Below are 23,047 nucleotides of genomic sequence, written 5' to 3'. Positions count from 1 at the left end.
GGGCAGATTTATGCAAAGTGGAGCTGCACATAGTGAAGCGCCACTTTTCTTGCGGTCCTTAGCACCCCCCTAACGCCACCATGGTAGCGCCGGCACTTTGCAGGATTAGCATAAACAATTATAACGCTAATCCTGCTAAGCACCCAGAGGCCCATTGTAATCAATGGGGGCCTCTTTTTAACGCCTGCACTTAGCAGGTGTTAAAAAATGCCGATAAAAATGGCAATTTTTACAGCCCCCTCTAGCACCGGACCGCCCCCCTTGCATACATTATGCCTGGCGCAGGCATAATGTGTCAGAAGGGGTTACAAAGTGGTGCAAAGCAAGCATTGCGTCACTTTGTAAATATGGCGCAGCGTTTTTCCCCTTCCAATGCCACATTAGCGTAAAAAAATGACGCTAATGTGGCGTTGGAACGCCGCAAGGCCAGCATAAATCTGGCCCTTTGTAGATACAATTACTATTAAAAGCACATACTTCACCGGCCAGTTGTTAATCCTTTCGACTATCACTCAAAAAGAACAAATGTTTGTCATCACAAAGCTTCGAGTGATTCAATCAATTAAAGCCAGAACGGGCTCCAAAGCAGACTTTACGTTTGTATATTTTCCCATTTACATCTGTAGATCAACTCGTAGCTCACAATTGCATTTAATTCAGGAAGCAGCCCCCTGGCACGATGGCTTCTGTAGCTGACTGTGCAGCTGCCTTTCACAGCACAGGATGCTCAATCAATGAAAGTTGACGATCGGCTGGGGGAATGCGCGACCCCCTTTCCAGCCCACCACGGCCCCCCTGGGGGTCGCGACCCACAGATTGAAGACCTCTGCCCTAAGGCTACACCAACTCTGGTGTGTAGTCTTTTGTCCCCCACTCGAGGTCAAAGCCCTTCCTGCCTTGACCGCACAAGCAGGCTGGAGAAAATTAGCTATTCAGGAGGTGTACAGCCCCCAAAAACAAGCCACACCTTTAGGGTGGGCTTGGAGGTCTGTGCAGACAAAAGAAGGGGTTTGCCATGTTGGCAACCCTTAGAAATAGTGGGTTCTGGGTACAAAAGTGACATACTCCCCTAGGAACAAGTCACTTCAGGGGCGGGCTAGCTGCAGGGACCAGTAGCCCATTGTCCACTGCCTCCCCACACACTTAATGCTCCCTTAACCAGGATTTAAGGGACTTCCCTGGCATCAGAAACTCAGTTCTGACTTTCAAATCAAGAAGAGGCACAGAGAAGACGCAGTCACTGACAATAGGACTTCGGACTCCTCCACACCACAAAGAGATGATGCTTAAGTGCCCTGAGGAGACTATATACTGGAACTGTGTGATATATGTGTGTGCCCATAGTAAAAACTAATTCCTCCCAACAAGTAGACACCAGAAGTTAAGGCAGACTCCTATGACTGTTGGATACTAGTCACCTGCAACCTGCAGAAGAATTGCCCGTGCTGCATCCCCAGAAGTGCAACCCATCGGATCCCTCTGAAGAGAGCCCAAAAAAAGACAGAGGCCTGCACTCCAGGAGTGGTAGTGAGGCTCTCACCAAGTTTCGAGCCGCTAGCCCTTGCCAGTTGACCTCCACCTGACAAAGTAGCTGTGGACTACTTTTGCTGTTACCAAGGCTTGTCTGTCGCCATCCCGGTAACCGACAGCTTCTCGAACATCACCCACTCCAGAGCAGTTCCCCACCCATAGTGACGATGTCAGCAATTACCTCACTGCTGAGAATCTGCATCCTGAAGGAGGCGACTTCAAGAGGAGCAGCAAAGCATCTTTGTCACAACCAGTCCCGGTGATTTAAAGCTGCAAGGCCAGCTCTGCACCTGGAGTTGCCGGACGTGGTGGCGAAGTCCCAGCTGTGGCATTTAGGTCCTTGGATCCCAAAGGCCTCTACTTTCCAAAGGTAGAGTGTGAGTCCACCACAAAGTGCTGCTTTTTTACACCACCCACGGATCCCATCTGCACCAAGGACAGCCAGAGCACCTCTGCACCCAGATCCCCTGGGCAAGGTAACTAGAAACTGACAATTGAGGCTTGGTCTAGGGACCCACAAGACCTTAAATCCAAGTGAGTTTCCCAGAGCTCACCCTACAAGTGACCAATCGCACACTGTGATTTTCCACATTGATTTCAATGGTAGCCTTTTGACCATTAAAAGTACTCTATTTTTCAACACTTTAAAAATTCACAACTCCAGTTGTGCGTAAGGTAAAACGTTTATTTTGGTGTCTAAATTAAGATACAAATCTCCATTATTTTTTTCTAAATTGGTCAAAGATTTCTTTCGAGTCGTGCCATTTACTTATCGTCTATGTGGTTGTTGTGAAATGCTCTACACGTATTCCTCTAAGTAGCCTGACTGCTCTTTGCCACAGTACAAGGACTGAGCTAAGGTTTACTAGCGTGAATCCAAGGTCCACTTCTGGGTAACATGTTAGTATTACATGGTAAGACTGTCCATTGTTACCAAATAATACTGCCACCTTGCTACAATGGCTTTATTGCCTCTCTGGGCCCCTACTCACCAACTGCCTTCTCTGTGTGGGCGGCCCGAATTCGAGGACTTCGCAGGCCAGAGTAACTCCTTGGAGCAATGCAGGGGAAGTAGGTCGCAGCACGCGAGGCCCGTGTCAGGGAACTCAAGAGTGTCCTTCGCCTGCTCCAGTGGCGGGGCCAGGTTAACGAGCCTCAGGTTCCTGACCCACCCCTAGTTGCCAGGTAATGCGCTGTTGGGGAGCCACATTGCAGTGCCTTTACACCTATGGTGGGGATACTTTACTGCCCCATGTGGCCTGTGAAATAAATACCATCAAGATGCCTTGTCATGTAGGAGTGCAGGGGAAAGGTGCAGAGCGCTCATACCCTCCTCAAGCAGGGAGTGCTAGTCTGTAGAGGTCAGCCATGCACTGATGGCCACATAAAAACGGAGCATTTCACCACTGCTCCCAACTAGATTGCAGTTGCTGGTTCCAATCATCACCCACTGCGATAATTTTCCCTCCTGCAGTGGGACAGTTGTGGGTGTAGAATGAGGCCGGGAAGTGCTAATCTTGGCCACAACATCGCACTGAGATCAGCAGCTCCTGTTCTCCACATGATTACATGGGGCTCTGGAAGCAAGTCTGATTCTTGTTCCTTTTGGTTGCTGGACTCAAGAACTACAAAATGCCATGGCAAAATGAAGGGTTGGATGTCTTTGCTAACCATGAGACCTCATGAACAGAGGGGCAAGATAATAAGCCCTGGGAGACCACATGGGGGCACATCAGAAGGAGACATGAAGCAGGCCAGCATATTTAAGGCAGAATGCAAAGTGCTAGCCCCTCCTGCGGTCCAGCAATCAGCAGGTGGCAGGCTGACACAGCAAAGCAGTCAATCAAATGCTGATCCGTCCTGGCAGCACAGCAGTCCTCTGTTAATGTGCAGTTTGTGGAGCCCCCTTTATGTCAGAGCAGAATACAACCTATTGACTTGTAATTATTAACAACCTCTTCGTCTCCCAGCCCACGAAGACTATCAGTATGCAGGTGTCACCCAGGTCAGATGTGTGTGGGAGACAGGCTGCAAAGCACACAGAATTATAAGCTCAAAGAAATGCCCTCTTTCTAAAAGTGGCATTTCTGTAATAGTAATGTAAAATCCATCTACATCAGTAAGTAGGATTTATCATTACCATCCTAAACATAACAAACATGACAAAGCTACTCCTCTATGAGGGGTAATTACCGCTTAAACAGGTACAAGGGAATTCCCAGTGCTAACCTATGAGATGAGCAGACCTCACAGAAGTTCAAAACAAAATAGGCTGTTTGTCCTTACTAGGACATGCAAAACATATTAGTACATGTCACGCCTTAAACGTACACAGCACCCTGCTCATAGGGCTACCTAAAGCCTACCTTAAGGGAGACCTATGTAGAATAAATGGGGATTTTAGGCTTGGCAAGTAGTTTTAAATGCCAAGTTGAGGTGGCAGTAAACTGCACACACGGGCACTGCAGTGGCAGGGCTGAGACAGGTTTTAAAGGCTACTTCTGTGGTTGGCGCAATCAGTTCTGCATGCCCACTAGCAGCATTTAATTTACAGGCCCTGAATATATGGTATACCATTTTACAAGGGACTTACAAGTAAATCAAATATGCCAAAACAGGTGTAAATGAATTGTACCATGTTTAGAGGAGACAGTATGTGCGCTTTGCCACTAGTTAGCAGTGGTAAGGTGCTGAGTCTTAAGGCCAACAAAAAGAAGGTCAGAAAAATAATAATAAGGGAGGTAAAATGTTTGGGGTAACTATGTAAAAAGGGCCAGGTCCAACACAACCCGGCTCCAGCATGGACCCTGGCCCACTAAGGTTGGGGGATATGCCAGTTCCACACCTCTATGAACTCAGTTGGATTCCTCTATCTGTGCTCTCAGGACTCACTAAGCTCACCCATGTGGAATTCTTCACCTCATCCGTGGATCCCATCTGTAAAGGGCCAAACTTTAATTTGCTGACAGATGTATCCCAATAAGCAGATAGTACCACCATGGCCAACAAAGTGATATTGCCCAATAGACCCCTTGGGCCTAACTTCTGTCCCCAACCTAAGGAAATATCTGTCCATAAGGACAGCAACCAACAGAGGCCACTGACAGTTGTCAGTGACGAGAGCCAGGCCCCAGGTTTTCCAGGAGTGTCTGTCCTCTGTGACTTCTCAGAGTGGGGGTGGTAGCCCCAGGTGCATCACGTCCTTCCTCCACTGCACCTCTCACTAGTGCAGGGGTGGTATCCTGAGACTGGTCCTCCAGGCCAGGGTCTGTACAGGAGTCAGGTATGGATTCTACCTTCCACTGCCCCTCCTTCTGAGGTTTGGGCCCTCCTTTTGGGAGTAGTACTCCCAGAATCAAGAACTATCAGGGTGCTTGTGATGGCCGTCCTGCTCAGCTCTGCCACCAGTTCAGGGGTTCTATCCTGCAACTGATCTTCTAACCCAGGGTCTGTACCCTTGGGTTTATTCAGGGTGAAGGGTGAGTCCTTCCTCCACCTGCCCCTCCTTCTGGGGTTCTACCCCCTCCTTCTAGGTGTGGTACCCCCAGAAGACAAAATGGCATTGACACTTGTGGCAGTTACCCCTTCCACCAGGTCAGGAGTGATACCCTGAACCTGGCCTTCCAACACAGGGTATGTACCTTTGGGCTGAACAGGGGTTAAGGGTGAGTCCTTCCTGCCCCTACCCCTCGGTTTGGGCTTCTGCACCCTCCTTTGCGGAGTGGCACTGCCAGACACTAGAACTGATTGGATCATTGTGTCAGTCACCCCTCCTAAGTTCTCTTGACACTATAGGGTCCCCCACAGTGGAGCATCCCCCAGTACAGACTAGACTCCCTTCCAGGGGCCCCCTCAGGGTACTCTCCTGGCTCTGGAGCTGGGCATAGGTCACCTTGGGATTTTGCCCACCCCTACCTTTCCGCCTAGCCTGAGAAGGGACATGGGACCCTTTACCCACCCCACTACACTGGGACCTGTCTGTTCTACTGCGAGCCTCCCCCATCCTTGGCTGGGGGAAACCTGAGCCACTCCCTTTAGGATCACTCCCAAGTGCCTTTCCAGCCCTCTGGTACTCACACAGAGGTCTATCACCTTTGCAAGTTCCCTGGAGCCAGAGAACTTACACTCCAACAGGTGTTGGCTTAGGCCTTGAAAACAACAGTAGAATATGTGGTCTCTGATAATCAGATTGTACAGACCTTCAAAATAGTTTACTGTACTACCCTTCACCCAACCACTCAGTGCTTTGCAAAAATCCTCCACAAATTCCTCCCAAGACTGGTGAGATAGTTTCTGTCTGCCCCTGACCTCAACTTATACTCTTCGGGAGTGAATCCATACTTTCTTATCAGGGTCTCTTTACCTCTGCCTGTCACTCCCTTCTAGGGCCAGTAGGGCATGCCTCCCATCATCAGAAATATTACTACCCATGCCAGTTCCCCAAACCTCTTCAGGGATCCTGTGCACATGTAGAGCTTTATCATACTCCTGAAGCCCCTGATGTATGTCATCCCCTTCTTTGAAGCTGGGCACCAAGGGTATACGAATGACATCTTTAACCCATGACTCACTATTTCTGCCTCCACTAGACTCTACTTGCAGTGCTGGTAAGCCCAGAACTCTCAAAGTATGATCATGGACCAATTTCCTTTAATAAACAGCATGTTTTTCTCTGGCGAAGGCTCTTTCAGCCTCTGCTATCCTTTCCTTAGCTAAGGCTCTTTCAGCCTCTGCCTTTCTCTCCTCTACTGCCAGTTTGGCCAGCTGCAGCCTCAGGTCTCACTCAGCCTGTATATTCTTGAGCTCCTCAGGGAATAGGATATGGGAGGTGGCACTGCTCCTGGTACTAGACCCAGCAAGGAACTCCCTATCTAGGGGGTCCTCTCTCTCTACTGGTGTCCCTGACCATTTAATACCCCCCTCCTCAAACTCTTCAGGGCCACTACGCTCTTGGGGTGCTGACATGGAACCCTCCCACTCAGAGTCCTCACTGATCTCGGGGCTTCCTCAAAATCATCATCCTCTTGGTCCTCTGTTAAAGGTTTGTCTATGTGTGCCATTTCAAAATGATACAGAGCAACCCAAAGGTTCTACTGTGTGGATTTGTCACTCACAGCTAGACAGGGGTGGCTCCTCTACTATAGCAGAGGAGCGTTGCCTCTCCCCCCTGCCAGCAACTGCAGCAGCTGCAAACCTTTAAAAATAAAACCATGTTTATTATTGTTTTCTTTTTAAAGGGACGAGGCCATGGATGACAGGCATGGAGGGGAGTGCACAGAGCACTCTCCTCAGTGCCGACCGTCTTGGGCCAGGCCAAACACACATGCACACTGGGCTCTCTCCAATCCGGTACTGTGTTGCCGGGTTGGAGAGAGAAGGCCCAGTCTCCCACTCTGCCTTGGAAGACCCAGCCAGGGTGCTCCAGCCAATCATAATGCTGCTCTAAGCAGTGTCATGACTAGCCGCAGGGCAGGCTGGGAGCCTCTGCCTGTAGTGAGGCAGAGAGCGACGGTGCACTTAAGGTATGTTTTTGTTCTATGGTTTAAAAAATGTTGTTTCGTTCCCATCGCTCCGCCCCTAGACGCGACTGCCTGAAGAAACCCTTTAACTCCTCTTAAACTGTAACATATCAGGTCATTGAGGTCAAAGGCAGATTCCATTTTGGCAAGGCACTATCTATGGGTGCAAACAACAAGAGTCCCAGGCATACGAAGATGAAGGAGTAAACAATAAAAAATACCAATGTTAGAGAACAGGACACAACAAAACACGTAATGGTTTAAGTGCAGAGTTGTAGTGCAACAGTGAGTTACTGTGGTATCATGCAAACGCAAGCGCTATACTCACTGCTGATCATCTGGCTAGAAATGAGGTTTCTGGTTTGCTAGGGTTTGCCACTAAGCCAGGCAGAATCCACCACTCTAATCAGGGCAAGACAGCTACACATCAAGGATAACCTGTTCTTACCCTCTGGTAGCTTGGCGCAGAGCAGGCAGGCTTAGCATCAGAGGCAATGTCCAAAGCGTTTGTGCAAGGCACTCACACAGCAACACTATGAATACACCACAAAAGAGACTCCACACAGGATTATATAAAAATATACAATATATTGTGCATAAAACCAGTCTAAAATGACATGGATCAAAATTCTTGCATACTGTGCAATTACTTAGATAGTACTCATTATCCTGTACAAGGCAAGAATCAAAACAACATACATCAGTAATACCTTCCAGTTATACAGACTTAACAGCAGGCTCATAGGTTGCAAGAAAATGAGGAATTATATAGTGAGTACAAGGGCTGCAAACTTGTTTAAGCAAACACATGAACCATGATATATGATTACAGGTCACAAGGTATGTAACCAATAACCTTTAGTCCTGGAAGCAACTTTGTTTCCTTTCCGCCAATTAAGGATACTTGTTTATGCAATTAAGATGATCCCTCTGGGAATCGGGAAGAGAACTCCTCCGCATCCAAGAACAATCCGACACAAGGAAAAATATTCACAAAGTTCTGGGTAGGTTAGGATCTCCCCCGGTCATACTAGATCAATGAAGTAGAGCAGGTTCCTTCCTGGTGGCCCTTGATGGAGGTTTCCACCCAGAGTTAATAATGCCCTATTTCCACACAATGAGTCGGAAGCCGCCTGCTCGGGCCCAACGCTCAAGCAACCAGAGCCACCCATGCAGAACGGCTTTATTGCTCCCCTGGGCTACTACTCAACAACTGCCTGTTCTGTGGGGACGGCCGGACCTCAGGGACTGCACGGGATAGAGTAACTCTTTGGAGAAGTGCAGGGGAAAGGAGTAGCAGCAGGATTGGTGGGCCTCAAGCATGGGGCCCGTGCCATGGAAGTCAAGGGATTACTTCATCGGAAGTCTTATGGTGCTGCTACGGGAGTGGGGCAGGGCTGGTAAGGCCCGGGTTACTGGGCCGCCCATGGTTACCAGATAACACACAGTCAGGGAGCCATACTGCAGCGGCCCTTACACCTACAGCAGCGGTGCTTTACTAGTCCATCTGGTCCATTAGAATAATACCACTAAGACGAAGCGCTGTATAGGAGGACAGAAGCAAGGTAAAGAGTGCTTAAACCCACCTCGAGCAGGTAGCACCAGTCTGTAGACGTCAGCCCCTCGGTGATGGCCAGATAAACAGAGTGCTTCACTACTGCTCCCAATTAGAGTGTTGTTCAAAAAAATGGGGCAACCCAGTAACCCTGGGACTTGGGTAACTTAATGTAACAGGAAACAGTGTCCCCCCCCCCCGGGGGAAAGTGTTGTCCTCAAATTCCACGGCAGTGGTTGTACCACTAAAGCCCTCTGACTCAATAAGGTTGTTGGAAATGGCCCTTCTGCAGGGTAATCCCCAGACTTTTTGCCTTCCTCCTTCTCTTTTTCTGACCTCCTTTTTGCTGGTTTCTAGACTCTGCGCACTTTACCACTGCTAACCAGTGCTAAAGTGCATATGCTCTCTCCATTTAAACATGGTAACTTTGGATCATACCCAATTGGACTATTTAATATACTTATAAGTCCCTAGTAATGGGCACTGTATGTGCCTAGGACCTGTACATTAAATGCTACTAGTGGGCCCGCAGCACTGGTTGTGCCACCCACTCAAGTAGCCCCTTTACCTTGTCCCAGGCCTGCCATGGCAAGGCCTGTGTGTGCAGTTTCACTGCCACTTCGACTTGGCATTTAAAAGTACTTGCCAAGCCTAAAGCTCCCCTTTTTCTACACATAAGTCACATCTAATGTGTGCCCTAGGTAACCCCTAGAGCAGGGTGCTGTGTGGGTAAAAGGCAGGACATGTACCTGTGTAGTTTACATGTCCTGGTAGTGTAAAACTCCTAAATTCATTTTTACACTACTGTGAGGCCTGCTCCTTTCATGGGCTAACATTGTGGCTGCCCTCATACATTGGTGAAGTGGCAGCTGCTGATCTGAAGGGAGTAGGAAGGTCATGTTTAGTATGGCCAGAATGGTAATACAAAATCCTGCTGACTGGTGAAGTTGGATTTAATATTACTATTTTAGAAACACCACTTTTAGAAAGTGAGCATTTCTCTGCACTTAAATCTTTCGGTGCCTTACAATCCACGTCTGGCTAGGTTTAGTTGACAGCTCCTTGTGCATTCACTCAGACACACCCCAAACACAGGGTACTCAGCCTCACTTGCATACATCTGAATTTTGAATGGGTCTTCCTGGGCTGGGAGGGTGGAGGGCCTGCTCTGACACAAAGGACTGTCACACCCCCTACTGGGACCCTGGCAGACAGGATTGACCTGAAAGAGGACCTGGTGCACTTCTAAACCACTCTTTCAAGTCTCCCCCACTTCAAAGGCACATTTGGGTATAAAACAGGGCCTCTGAAACGTGAGACACTTGCTGGAGAAGAAACCTGAACCAGAACCTGCACCCTGCCAAGAAGAACTGCCTGGCTGCTCAAAGGACTCACCGGTCTGCTTTCTACAAAGGACTACTGCCTTGCTGTTGGCCTGCTGTCTTGCTGAACTCTTGTCTGGCTGCCAAAGTGCTCTCCAGGGGCTTGAATATAGCTTGCCTCCTGTTCCCTGAAGTCTCAGGAACAAAAAGACTTATCTTTTTCATATGGACTCCTCGTGCGCCGAACAATTTGACGCACAGCTTGCTCCGCGGTGAGAAAATTGCTGCATGCTGATGCTGCCCGACGCGACTCCTACGGGGCGACCGGAACTTCGACGCACGGCCTCGCATGGACAACGGCGCCCGGCTTCCAGAGATGAAATCGACGTGACGCCTGCCGTGAGAAAGAAAATTCCACGCACAGCCTCCCGAACGACGCGCAGCCCGGATAACAAGCTGAGGAATCCACGCACAGACCCTGGGACATCTGGTTCCTGCGAACCATAGAAGGAGTCAGCCCGCGTGCCGGAAAACGACGCACGTCTTCCACAAGTGAAAAATAACAACCCAAGTACGTGTGTGGAGGGGCGAAACCGACGCACACACCATTTTTCTTCCCGCAGAACGACGCACGTCTCCCCGCGGTATAGTGACAACCGCCGTGCTGGAGACCCTGGTCTCCAGCCCAGCGGTCGTCTCCACCCTGGCGGGCGGAACGGAGACGCGGCGGATGACCGCCATGGTCATAATTCCATGGTCTTACCGCTGCTTCTCCGCCTTCCACCAGGATCGTAATGACCCCCTAAAAGTCTCCTTTGCACACCCCTAGTGTAGGTATCCAGAATCTACTGGTACTTTTCAAAGTCCAATCCACATTTAGATTCTATATTGAAGGTTAGACCCCAAAATCTGAAATTCATTCAAAAGGGTCATCATTAGGACAAAATGTTATTGGTTTGCGTATTGAATCTTGGATTCAAGACAGATCTCTGGCTCCTTTTTACTTCAACAACCCCTGTAAATTTGTTTGCTCACCCCCCTGTATTCTGAACACCTCTGTATCATGAAAAGGATGTGTATGCCTTGGCCCCGGACCTGTGAGACGTGGGAGGTTCTTTTGTGGTGTGTATCTACGAAGCAAGTCAGACTTACTGGGCTCCACAGACATCCTCAACATGTAGAATTAAGTTTATGCCACCCTCCTATTACAGGTTTAAGATTGGTACTTGCCCATTAGAAATCAGCTTAATTCGGTGCCAACAGCTGCATGGCTATTGCTAAACTGACTAATTTCAAAAAGGGCTTTTGCCTCTACAAATTTGGGAAAATTAGTGGAGGAGTATAGCACAGTTTTTCCACAAACCCAACCCCATTTTGTCCATTACCTCTATATTCAGAGGAACTGGGCTGTCAATACATTTCCAAATGGCATGATTGAATAGTCTCAATTTTTAAGAGATTCTAATCCAGACTTATTCCATGGACCAGCCTTTCAGACTCCTTTCTGTATGTAGCACAAAGGCAAGGATGCTGAAGTGGCTCTGCTTATGCTGGTCCTGTACTTCGGTGCCCATAGCGGGCCAAGTGTAATTAACTACTTCATTTAGAAGTTGATGGTATTGTAACTTTGGCATAAAACAGAAGTCTCATCTGAATTCCTCAATAGTCAACAGCCCTGTAAGTCCCATCAGCCATCCTTAGCTTTGCACCGCCTTATCTAGAAAGCAACAGAAGTTGACAGGCCCATTTGCAATGCTACACATGCACACACTCGCTCTAACATTACCAAACAATCCATGTCATGCTCAGATCAACCAGACTATCATGGGGCAACTCCCACTCAATACACCCACATTCTTTCACTTCACTCAAAACCACTTCAGGCATCATCAGTCACTATCAACCACTCAGGATGAACCACAAGTCTACCCACTTGATATTTCTGAGGTCTTCATTTTCCCTCCATGGCAGAATGGATCAAGGATGAGGGGTTCATCAAAGCTGTGTTCAGGAATGGCTGCATCTTCAACTGTAACATTGCAATACCTCTTCTACCCTAAAGACAATAATCCTTTCATCGCTCCTGCCTCACAATCATTTAAATAAGTTCACATAAAACATAGTTATTGCACCTCAAATCTCATGGCAGGGCTATCCCCAGAAAGAATTTCATGCCATCTGTCATTATATTGTTCTCTTGCACATCCTCCTACATGCATGTGTGACCTGATGTGCTGTATGTGTTTGTGTTTCCTAGGAAGATCAAGACAAACTACTTCATAGTGTCACTCGCTTTTGCTGACCTACTGGTATCTGTGGTGGTGATGCCTTTTGCAGCCATTGAGCTGGTTGAGGAGAAATGGGTCTACGGGGAAATGTTCTGTCTGGTTCGAACCTCTCTTGATGTCCTACTGACAACAGCGTCCATTCTCCATTTGTGCTGCATCTCACTGGACAGGTGAGGGTATGAGTATCCACAAACGTTTTAACTATGAAATGCAGTGAGGAGGGGCTATCCAAAGGGGGCTCAGGATTACTTTGTTACTCTTTCCAAAATTCTAGTAGTTCATATCTTTCCCCACTAATGCTTAGTATTTTTACATTTAACATCTTTTGTGACAACTTCTTGTACAACAAATAGCCTTTTATATAAAACTATTGTTTAAAGAATGCACTATGTATGGATTAAAGGATTAAAGGACATAGGATAGATGATTCATGCGATGTAAAAGGAAATGTGTGAACATAGGTAGATCAGGGAAATTAAATTATGTTGTACTTTATCACCAAATAGATATCTAGATAGAAAAATAGAAACCAGATCAAATCATACATTGTCTTCTATTTAATCCGCTATATGAATATAGTCATACAGGTGAATAACAATTTGGATAAATTCCTATGTAATGTGGTCACTAAAAGAGTGAATTCCTGTGTCACAATCAAGGTCTGATTTGTGTTGTGTTTATGTCTGCTGCCAAAAGGTAATTATGGGTCACCAATGCTGTTAATGTTACACATTCTTTCTGACAGATGCCTTCAAACAATGTCTGTAATCAATGTCAAATGTTACAGGGTGCTGTGTAGCATTTAGTTGATAAACATTCTGATTGCGTCTTGGGCAATTGAGTCCCGTCATTGTTCACCGCTATGTATAAATGGACCTCTATGTACGACCCCAGTGTGTGATACATCTGCCAAGGACAGCAGTCAAAGTTGCCTTACTTCCACATTACAGCAACAATAGTCCTTTCAGGGTCAATTCTTTAATACCGTCAAGCATTGAGACCACATAATTTGTGGCTCTTAGGAGTTAATCTGTAGAGTAAATATACCACTGAAAACACAGCTGCTATTTCATCTCTGTTTAATTAGAAGAACACATATAGACATTATTCAATTAAGGTGGTACAATGTTGACTAAGTGGCATCGTGGTGCTCATGTGATAATCATGTGCAGGAACGTGATATGATAAAACATAGGGTAAAAACAATTTGGTGGATTCGACTTCTTATGATGGGCAGAAGATGGGTTTTTGCTAGTCCTTGTTTAACTGACTCCTTAGCTTGATATATTTTGACCTAAGCTGAAGTATCTTACGATGTTTTTACACCTCCCAGGTGATTTTACGTTGCCATCGTCAAGACAGCTAAAATAGATATGACCAACCCTTCAGATGCAGCAGAAATGGTTATTCTCTAAAGAACAAGAATAAATCAAGCAATTTCAATATTCTGGTGCTTAAACCCCAGGGTCAGACTGCCCCATGACCCATTCACTGCACAAAAAGAATATTCCAACAAGGGGAAACACTCAAAAATCAAATCCAATCCTAGTCAATTACATGTTGCATAAGACAAGTTCTCAAAATGTACATTAGGTTGAGGTGTAGTCATCCATCCATATGTAACATCCAATAAGAAGACTTATATGCTGTTGATTAAAAAAATATGATCAATCTTAATTCTTCATTTCCTTATAAAAAAAGACAATGGCAGGCCTTCCATTGTGTTTCATCTCCACATGTGACTTCATCAGAGATGGAAAAGATACATAACAGTACATTACTATTAAAAATATAAAGTCCCCAAATATTTACACTTCAACTCTTCTTTTACATTTCATTGAGAAAATTCATTGAGTGGTCTTTCATTGTATATTTTTATGAAAACATAAAGAATAACGATTGATGCTGTATTCGTTGTATGATGGCCTGGCAGTTTGGGCTGGACTGTTCCCATGGGGAGCAGGGTTTGCATATGTCTGGGCCCAAACTGGGGTGGCGGGTGATCAAAAAAACGATTGATTAAACCCAGATCTCTGTGACTGGAGTGAATATTTGCATTGTTCAGCATTCCATCTAGCATCTGTTTATGGTAGTAACCTCTTTGAGGATAGCTTCTAAGTTACTTTCAACCATGGTGTCAGTTTTGGCGGGCGTGTGTGAGGCCCCTCCAGATCATGCCTTAGCAAAGGACAGTTGCTGGATCACCTTTCAATCCGACATAGATGATGGATTTAGCAGGCGGGATATTTCATAGTCTTGGGAGGGCTCACTCAAGTAGTGCTGGTGGGTAAACTCCCCGACCATTGCATGAGGGTCTTAAAGGCAGCCATCAACCATAGGCAGCTGGCAGTAAAAGCAAAGTTTTGGGGTGCAGGGGTGGCTATTACCAGTGTGGCTTAGTAAAATCATCAGATAGAGTGGGGGTCGAGCCCCTTCTGTGCCCACAGCAGAGAAGAGTCCCATGGGGAGTCTCAATGCCCATGAAGGTCCGGTATGCTTTTGCACCTCAGGATAGGTGTGCAGTCAATGTGTTAAAGTGGAGGTATTGACTCTTTGAGATCCTTTTCGTAGATAAATGTTCTCTTCTTATCTGCAAGCGGATCCCAGAGTAACAGGACCCAGGATGAAAGTATTTGATTGGATCAAGTTGGGCTTCTTTTGGGCCTCCAGATCAGAGGGGCTGGCCCATTCTCAGCAGGAAACGCACAGGTCTCAGGTGTAAGGCCTCACAGCAGAGCTGTAGTCCTGCAATCAGGCCCAGCAGTCATTTCTTAGTGGAGGTTGGGTAGTTGCACATAGTAGCCTTGACAGTCTCTGTGAGGGAAGTCCGTGGCTTCCAGGTGCCACAGCAGATATCGAAGATTTAGCAAGCTGGTAGATGGGAGGCATGGCACTGTTGCCATAGCATGGCCTGTGGTTGGCCACTACCTGCTGCCGGTGGAGGCTAGGCATCCCATACACACCCACGGTCCCTATATATTCTGGGGCTGCCTACAGTCACATTCTGTGCTGGGTGTTCCGGAGGTGCACTCTCCATCGCTGCTCAGGTTGCAGAAGGGCCTGGACAGTTGCAGAGAGCAAAGTTGTAAACAAAACGGATGGGAAAGTGGAGGGTTCATTTAAAAATACGTGGGTAGGTGATGACATCACATACGTGCTTAGTACTGAGTGAAAAAGACAAAAGATTGAGGGACTTAATTACAAGGCCTGTGGAGCAGGGAGGTGCCGCAAATACTTTGCTGTGCTGTATCTACAAATTGCTACCATGGGGCAACGTCGGCACTCTTGCACCATGGTGCCAGGGTGCCTGCGTTGTAGGGATGATTGTTTTTGTGCAGGAAGGAACACCCTCCTGCACAAAATAAATCACAAGAGCTAATTTCCTCTTTATATGTGTGCTTCTGCAGCACACATAAAAGAGGAAATAACGGGGAGAAATATCTTTGTCACTCTTACATTACCCTGAGGTGGAGGTAGAGTGGGAATCTGATGCATTCCCAGACTTGAAAATTTGGGAATGTGTTAGATTCCTTAGGGTTCCATGGGTATTGCGTGGGAACACCCTAAGCAACACTTGTGGAGTTCCCCTTTCATGCAGTGTTGTGCATGAGAGAGGTTCATATTTACACGCCCAGGAAGTGTCACGCTTTGCTTTGCGTAGCCTTGTAAATATGGACTGGTACACTGCGCCACCGGAGTGTCAGAAGAAATGATGCTCAAGTGGCACAGTGGGCCTGGTAAATCAGGCCCTAAGGGTACTGAGGGCCTTCGATCGAGTAAACCGAGAGCACTGTGCACATCAATAGAGTAGACCGAGCCGTCCAGCTAAGCTATTTACCATTAGAAGTGTAGCAGCCATGCCTTCTCTGCATTGCGCGGCAGACTGGGGACCCCGCTGAGTCCCCCTATGTTTTCCCCACCAGTTCTGGAGCGTGGGCCGCTCTTTCTCTAGTGCCGGAGAGGGTTAAAGACTACCTGGAAGGCTCATGGTGTGGAATCTCAGGGCTCTCAGATGCCCGCATTTCTCCGTGGGTGGACGTGTCACTGCAGTCAGGAGAGCTGGTGAGTGCCAGGCCATCTGTCTGCAGGGCGGCTGCCAGTTCCGCATACAGCTCCACTCACAGGCTTTCGAGGACCGACGCAATGTGGGCCTTGCCGGGAAATTAAAGTTCCTGGCAGCAGAAGTGTTTGAACAGAAACAGAAGCTGGGCAGGGTAACAGTTTGTATGTACAGAGTCCACATTCTAGCAAGTTATTCGAGTTATTTATTTTTTTGCTGCCAGGAACACCAGAGCGCTGCATTTCTTTTGAAACACGCCAACTGAAAAGGATGGGGGAGGGAGGGGAGCTGCTATTCTTAGGTGATGGGGCAGGTGGGTCCCAATTGGTTTCGATGACTCACTTCAAACATTGCCACCAGCACCAAACTATTTGTCCAGCACAGGAGCCTATACAAAGCCTTGCCAATCTATCTCGAAGACTGCTAACCTCCTCCAACATCATGCAGTGCTGGTAGTCCCCATAAGCATCTCTGTAAAATGTGCCTCAGAACATAACATGAAACAGCCCCTTCCTCAGACTCGAACACCATGTAGCACACTCCTCGATTTCTGGCTCTCTGTGGCTTATCAACGCGGTTATGGGCCCGAAATCACGCAAGAAAAATGGACCCTGCTTTTACTCCTCAAATAGGTAGGTAGTAGAGAACGTTATCAATAGGGTTGCAGTCGGCCACTCACCCCTGGGTCCCCGGGAGCACTATACCTGCTGCACTAATGATAGCTAGCCCCGCTGTCCCCCCAAAAATGCATTCCATTGCTCCAGCTAGGCCCAGGTATCATTACTATCATTGCACCTAGGACAATTAACTTGTTGTCTTTTAAAGTTTTTTGAGGTGTCCATTTTGACACTTGCAGGCTAGCAGGAGGAGCCGTTCAGAGTCATCTGCTGAAAAATTATGCGATGTCATTCAAGACTTGCATAGCTCGCCTGAGGTCCGTGAGACAGTTGTCTTTGTAGTACCGATGGGGTGAGGCACGTAAGTGAGAGCCTGAAAGAAAACAGTCGGGGTAGAAACACTGCTTTACCCTTCCTGAAGCCATTGTGTATTGTACTAATAGTCTGGAGCACTAGAAGCCCTTTGGGCGGGGAAAAGTCAACCCAGTCAACCTTGTCTTTGAAGAACCCAGTTAGGCTAGTGAAGTCAGTTATGAATCAAGGCCAGTAGTACTGCGGAAGTGTTAGTCACGTCAGGCTAGATTGAACTAACACAGCTCGGAGTTGTTTTCTTCAGAGTTTTGTTTTCACCAGATGGGTTCTCTCCCGAGAACCCACTAAGGAGTCAGCTTTGGAGCAGCTGTCAGCGAAAGTCATACTCTCTGCCTAGTGGAGGAGCACCAAAAATAATTCGTTTGCTTTTGTTTCCCTTGGAGTGTCCGCTCTGTTATGTGCAAGGAGTGAATGCGTTGTTGGTAGATTGTTACATGATTAAAAGTACAACCGTTTTTTATTGTACCTATTAGGGGTGTTCGGCTGATCTTCACCCATTAAAATTAAAATAATTGGAGTCCCCCATAAAATGACCCATCGTGTCTCATGTGTGCATGTGGCAAATATTGTGTAAAATATGCCTGAAACCAGTTGCGTAACAAAGGCTCACTGCTCACAAGTTACTCAATAAGAGTTAGGAGACACTGCCCCTAGGATAAGAGTGTCAGCACCCCTAAAGTACGGCAACGAGGGTTGATGCCAGGCAAGGTATCAGGCTGCAGTGGTGTAACAAAGGCCCTCGCATCCCCTGCGGTGTGGGCAGGCCCGAGCTCCAGTGGACTCCTTCAGCACAGTACCCTATGCACGAGCAGCAGGCCCCTGACTGGGCCCATGGGTGAGGGGGGCCCCCGAAAGGTACTTTACGGTGGGGCCTTTAAGTTTTGTTATACCACTGCCTGAAACCTTTATTTGAGTTGGATTTGGTGAAATGTTAACAAGTGTATATAACTGATTTTATAATCCAGGAGCCCTGGCTTTGAGCTTGTTAGACCAGGCATCCTTGGCATGGTTTTCTCCTTAATTGTTTCCATTCAAACCTCCTCTTTTGTTGATTTCGTTTTTGAACAGTTTACCACTGCTACCAGTGCTAAAGTGCTTGTGGTCCTGCCTTTAAACATGGTAGAATTGGTTTATACCCAATTGGCATGTTTAATTTACTTGAAAGCCCCTAGTAAAGTGACACTACCTGTGCCCAAGTTTTGTCAATTAAATGTTACTAGTGGGTCTGTAGCACTGATTGTGCCACCCACTTAAGTAGCCCTCTAAACGTCTCAAATCTGCCATTGTAGTCTGTGTGTGTAGTTTTAACTGGCATGTCCACCTGGCAAAATAAACCTTTTACCAAGGTAAAACCTTCCTTTTTAATACCTATATTTCACCCCTAGGTTAGGCCATAAACAGCCCAGAGGGCAAGGAGCAGTGTATGTAAAACATTGGAGATATAGTTTTAGGTTTTACATATCCTGGTGGTGCAAACCTCTTAAATTTGTTTTTCACTACTGCAAAGCCTACCTCTCCCAAGAGTTAACGTTGGCTTTACCTTACTACATTTAATAAGCTGTCACTTCCAAATGGGAACAGGTAATCAGTTCATGTTTGGTGTTTATGGAATTGTAATGAAAATTCCTCTCTTATGATGATGTCAGATTTAAAATTGAAAATTTGAAAATGCCAATTTTAGAAAGCTGGCATTTTCCTGTATTAGTCATTTAGTGTCTGTCGCCTATCTCTTGGTCATACGACCAGATGCAGCTGACATCTGGGCTTTGTGAATTTCTCATAGACAGTCACACACAATAGAGAGCCTAGGTGTGCCTGGTTGGGCCATCACTGGTAGGATGGGAGGTTGGAGCTGGGCAAAGCGCTACTTACACTTGAATAGGCTGTGTCCTGACTCCATACAAAGGTCTGTATACCCATCTGCATTAATCTAGAGCCAGTCAGGGGAGGCAGGAAGCATGTGCACTTCAAAGGGGAACCTCTAGAAGCTTCTCTTACTTCAAAGGAGGCACCTGGTGGAACGTTTGGACCTCAGGCGCCAACTATTCAGTACACTTCTAGATCTGTGTAGACTCTGCCAGGAAGAGGGACTACTGTGCTGCTGAAAGGATTGCCACACTCTTGGACTGCTGCCCTGTGGGACTACTGCCTTGCTGGACCACTGCCTTGCTAGATTGCTGTCCTGCTGCCATCCTGCCTGAGTCAGGGGGATTGGACCTGCATCTGAAACTAGGACTCCCACAGTGACTCCAATGGCTGGTTTGCTGGCCTCCTGTTCAGAGACACAGTAACTTAACAGGGTCACACCCACCTGAACCAGCACCCAGATCCAGCTGGAGCCAGCCGATTACCCCCAAGTGGTGCCTCACTGGTCCTGGACCCTTGGTGTGGCCTCAACAAGGCTGAATTGAAGTTCTTTTCTCTTCGTGACCACAAACGGGCCTATTGGTGGTGAAACCTTGTTTCTTGCACAACCACCAACCCGAAGTTCCATCAACATGTCTCTTTGCACTACAGCTTCGACCACTGGCACGGAGCACCACTGGGAAGCTCTCACCCACCTGCTCACAATGACAACAGGATCTTTGCACTACAGTGACGACTGTCCACAACACCAGGCCTGCTTTTCAAGCTACAGTGACAACCATTCAAAATGTTCTGTCTGCTGCTTGTGGATCCTCCACCACAAATGGAACCCATCACGCTGAACTAAAAATGTAACTCTGCAGTGGGGCTAACCTAGTCCGTGTATCTGACCTGCGCTACATCATACGCAGCCTGAACTTGTGATTTTTGCATGACCAGGTAGCCCCAAGTGGCGCCATAGGCTTTTTAATATCACTTAAATCTTTTGAATTGCAAATGCCCAATTCTACTGGTTGGATTATTCTCATTTTGGTCTTGCTTCATGTGAATTTTTTTGTATCTAGTTGGCAGAGATATACACCCTTTCCAAGTACGAACTACAATCCTAGCCCGGGTAAGTCACAACACAACCTAAATTATTCTGTGCTAACCCTCCAGTATCTTGGCACAGAGGAGGCAGGCTTAGCTTAGAAGGCAATGTGCGAAGTATTTGTGTAAAAACTCATACAGTAACATAATGAAAACACCACAAAAAGTACTCCACACCAGTTTAGGAAGATAAATAATATTTATCTGAATAAAATAAGACCAAAATGACAAGAATGTAATATGTACACGTCAATATATCACTTTTTAGAAGTTTAGGCAAGTCATAATCCATAGGAATCAATGGATGTATCTTTTTAGCAAAAAGTACCTGGGATCCATAAGAAATAATGATGCAGGGGGGCCACAGAGGAAGTGATGCATCAGAAAGTAAATCTGTGCGTCGATTTGTCCGGTTCAGCGGAGGTGATGCGTTGATTCTTTCCTCACGGGCAAGGTGATGCGTTGATTTCCAGGTGCACAGCTTTGGCTCTTTACTGCTGTCGGGGGATTTTCTGACACCAGGGGATGATGCGTGGAAAATCCAAAACACACTTCAATGATGAAACAATTGCAGAGTCAATTCGGGAGGCGCTGCAGCAATTTTTCAGTCACAAGACAGGTGCTGCTTCGATTCTGCAGGCAATGCATAAATATTTGCAGGCTTTGCATTGGTTTTCCAGCCCAGACAGGACATGGATTGGAGACAATCTGTAAGACACAGAGAACAGTAAGTGCAGAGAAATACCTACTTTCTACAAGTGGCTTTTCTCAAATAGTAATGTTAAATCCAACTTCACCAGTAAGCAGGATTTCTCACTATCATTCCAACCATACCTAACATGACAATGCCACTCCTTTCAGATCAGAAATTACTACATAAAGGTATGTAAGGAAATTCCCAATGCTGGTCTATGAGATGAAATGTACCAATAAGTGCACTAACCGTGCCGATGCACAAGGAAATGTGTTCCAGCAATAATCACTACAGTGGCCATAAACCTCTAGAACATAAGACTTGGGCTATCACCCCAAGGACTGGGAGCAATTGTGAAATTATCAATGCTTTGCATGACATATAACAAAGAAGTCTGCAATGCAATGGGGGTCCACAAACAGAGAAATTGATGTTAACACCATTGGTAATGTTTTCACAATATGTGCTCTGGGCTACTGTTTTAGCTTAATTTGCTGTATGTGACTCCACTTAGGAAGAAATGTTCACTACAGAAGAGGCTTTTATTCAAGGGAAACTCAGGCATTAAGCTGTTTTTATATTTAACGTCATTCTAGCTGCCACTTTCAACCTTTTCAAGTATTGGTGTCCAGAGTTCTTGTCACATCCATTCTTATCCTTAATATTAATAAGGACACCTTACAACTGACAGGACATTGAGGAAACTCTTTACAACAGTGCATCTGATAGGTCAAGAAGGTTGTGGAAGGGTTAATTGGAGGAAGTTTGCTTCTTGCAAAGGCAAGTTAGTATGTTTTCCTGGTTCATGGGTCTTCCATACAATAAGGTACTACGAGCCGGAATCCCACAGACTATGAACCGGACTCGTGAATGCCTGACCTTCTGGAGTAGGATGCAGAATTCTTGGGCAGAGAATCCTTCTGGGTAACCTTTTTTCTGACAGGAATGTGACACATTTCCAACTACAGTTATCTTCAAGCCAACATACCCTCATAGACTATGGCACCTTATTTTAAACAAACTCTGATGGTCACAGAAAGCCCGAAATCATTACATTAAGGTAGGGTGAATTTCCAGAAGCAAGAGGCAATTGCCATCATGATCTACACAAACACAAGCCCCCAAGTCAGAAATGAAACACAATTACAAGCCACAAGAATATAGGAGGTGGTCTAAAGCCTAAGAGCATTCTGTTTTGGAACATTGACTTGCATGTTTTTGTTAAGGCTGCAATAACTGCTGACCCTAAAGGCCTGGTCTTTGGTCACTGGAAGGAAGAGTGCCACATGAGCCAGTGAGACCATGTTCATACTTGAGACTGGCTGCAGCCTACCATTAGCTCTGTTTCGAGTATATTAAGCTTTAAAGAATTTGCAACCATTGAAATGGCCACGGTAGTCAGAGTCAGATGGTTTAATGAATGCTGATCCATGACTAATATGGAATAGGGCATTGATCTAGGTTTTGCATTTACCACACTCATGACATGATAGATCATGAATGCTGACTACAACAACATTACATACATGTTGAATAGCAAAGTGAACACTAATGGCTCTCAAGAAACCCCAAAAAGAAAGCAACCTACACATGACATAGTCATTGAATCCTCCATTGTAGTCATGAGGGGAGCACATTTGCAACTTTTTTTCACAATCCCAGGAAAGCCTCTGAGAGGACACAGCAACAACCTATGGCCAATCAAGTCAAATGCAACTAACAAATCGAACATAACAAAGATCAAGAGAAGGTTTGTCTCAAAAAAACTTAGCAGTTTCTTTGGACAAACACATCAGAACCAATTATTTCCATGACCAGTAATGTAGCCTGCTTGTTCAATAGCTTTCCATTATTGTACAAAATGGAGGGAGGTTAATTGAGAGGACATTAGTTTTATGCTCCCCCCTTTGGAATTGGGGAGCCAGAACTTGTTCCAGTGGTTTTGGGACCATCTGTTTTGGGTCCTTTATGCATGAATTTTAATGGCTTTTACTATACACATTTGAATATGCACTGTATTGTATTGATATCTGAGTAGTAGTTTAATGGTTCTTGCGATACTCAAAACACTTTCATGGTGACTGAATGAGTAGCTCATCTATTTGTATCATATACTAATAATGTGTAGGTCCCTC

The 23,047-nt window shown here is 46.3% G+C and overlaps 1 protein-coding gene across 4 annotated transcripts in view; it reads left to right on the top strand.

Moving 5' to 3' along the window:
• The window catches only part of HTR4 (5-hydroxytryptamine receptor 4), a 1,500,331-nt gene that overhangs the window by 614,186 nt on the left and 863,098 nt on the right, over positions 1 to 23,047 (top strand). For all 4 annotated transcript variants that reach the window (XM_069244600.1, XM_069244598.1, XM_069244601.1 and 1 more), the window contains exon 4: positions 12,184 to 12,384. In XM_069244600.1, coding sequence (XP_069100701.1) covers positions 12,184 to 12,384 — 201 coding nt within the window. The remainder of the gene's footprint in view (positions 1 to 12,183; positions 12,385 to 23,047) is intronic.

This window comes from Pleurodeles waltl, chromosome 7 (genome assembly GCF_031143425.1).
Source record: "Pleurodeles waltl isolate 20211129_DDA chromosome 7, aPleWal1.hap1.20221129, whole genome shotgun sequence".
Lineage (NCBI taxonomy): Eukaryota > Metazoa > Chordata > Amphibia > Caudata > Salamandridae > Pleurodeles > Pleurodeles waltl.
The sequence above is the reverse complement of the archived record's forward strand: the minus strand, read 5'-3'. Positions and strand labels throughout refer to the sequence as shown.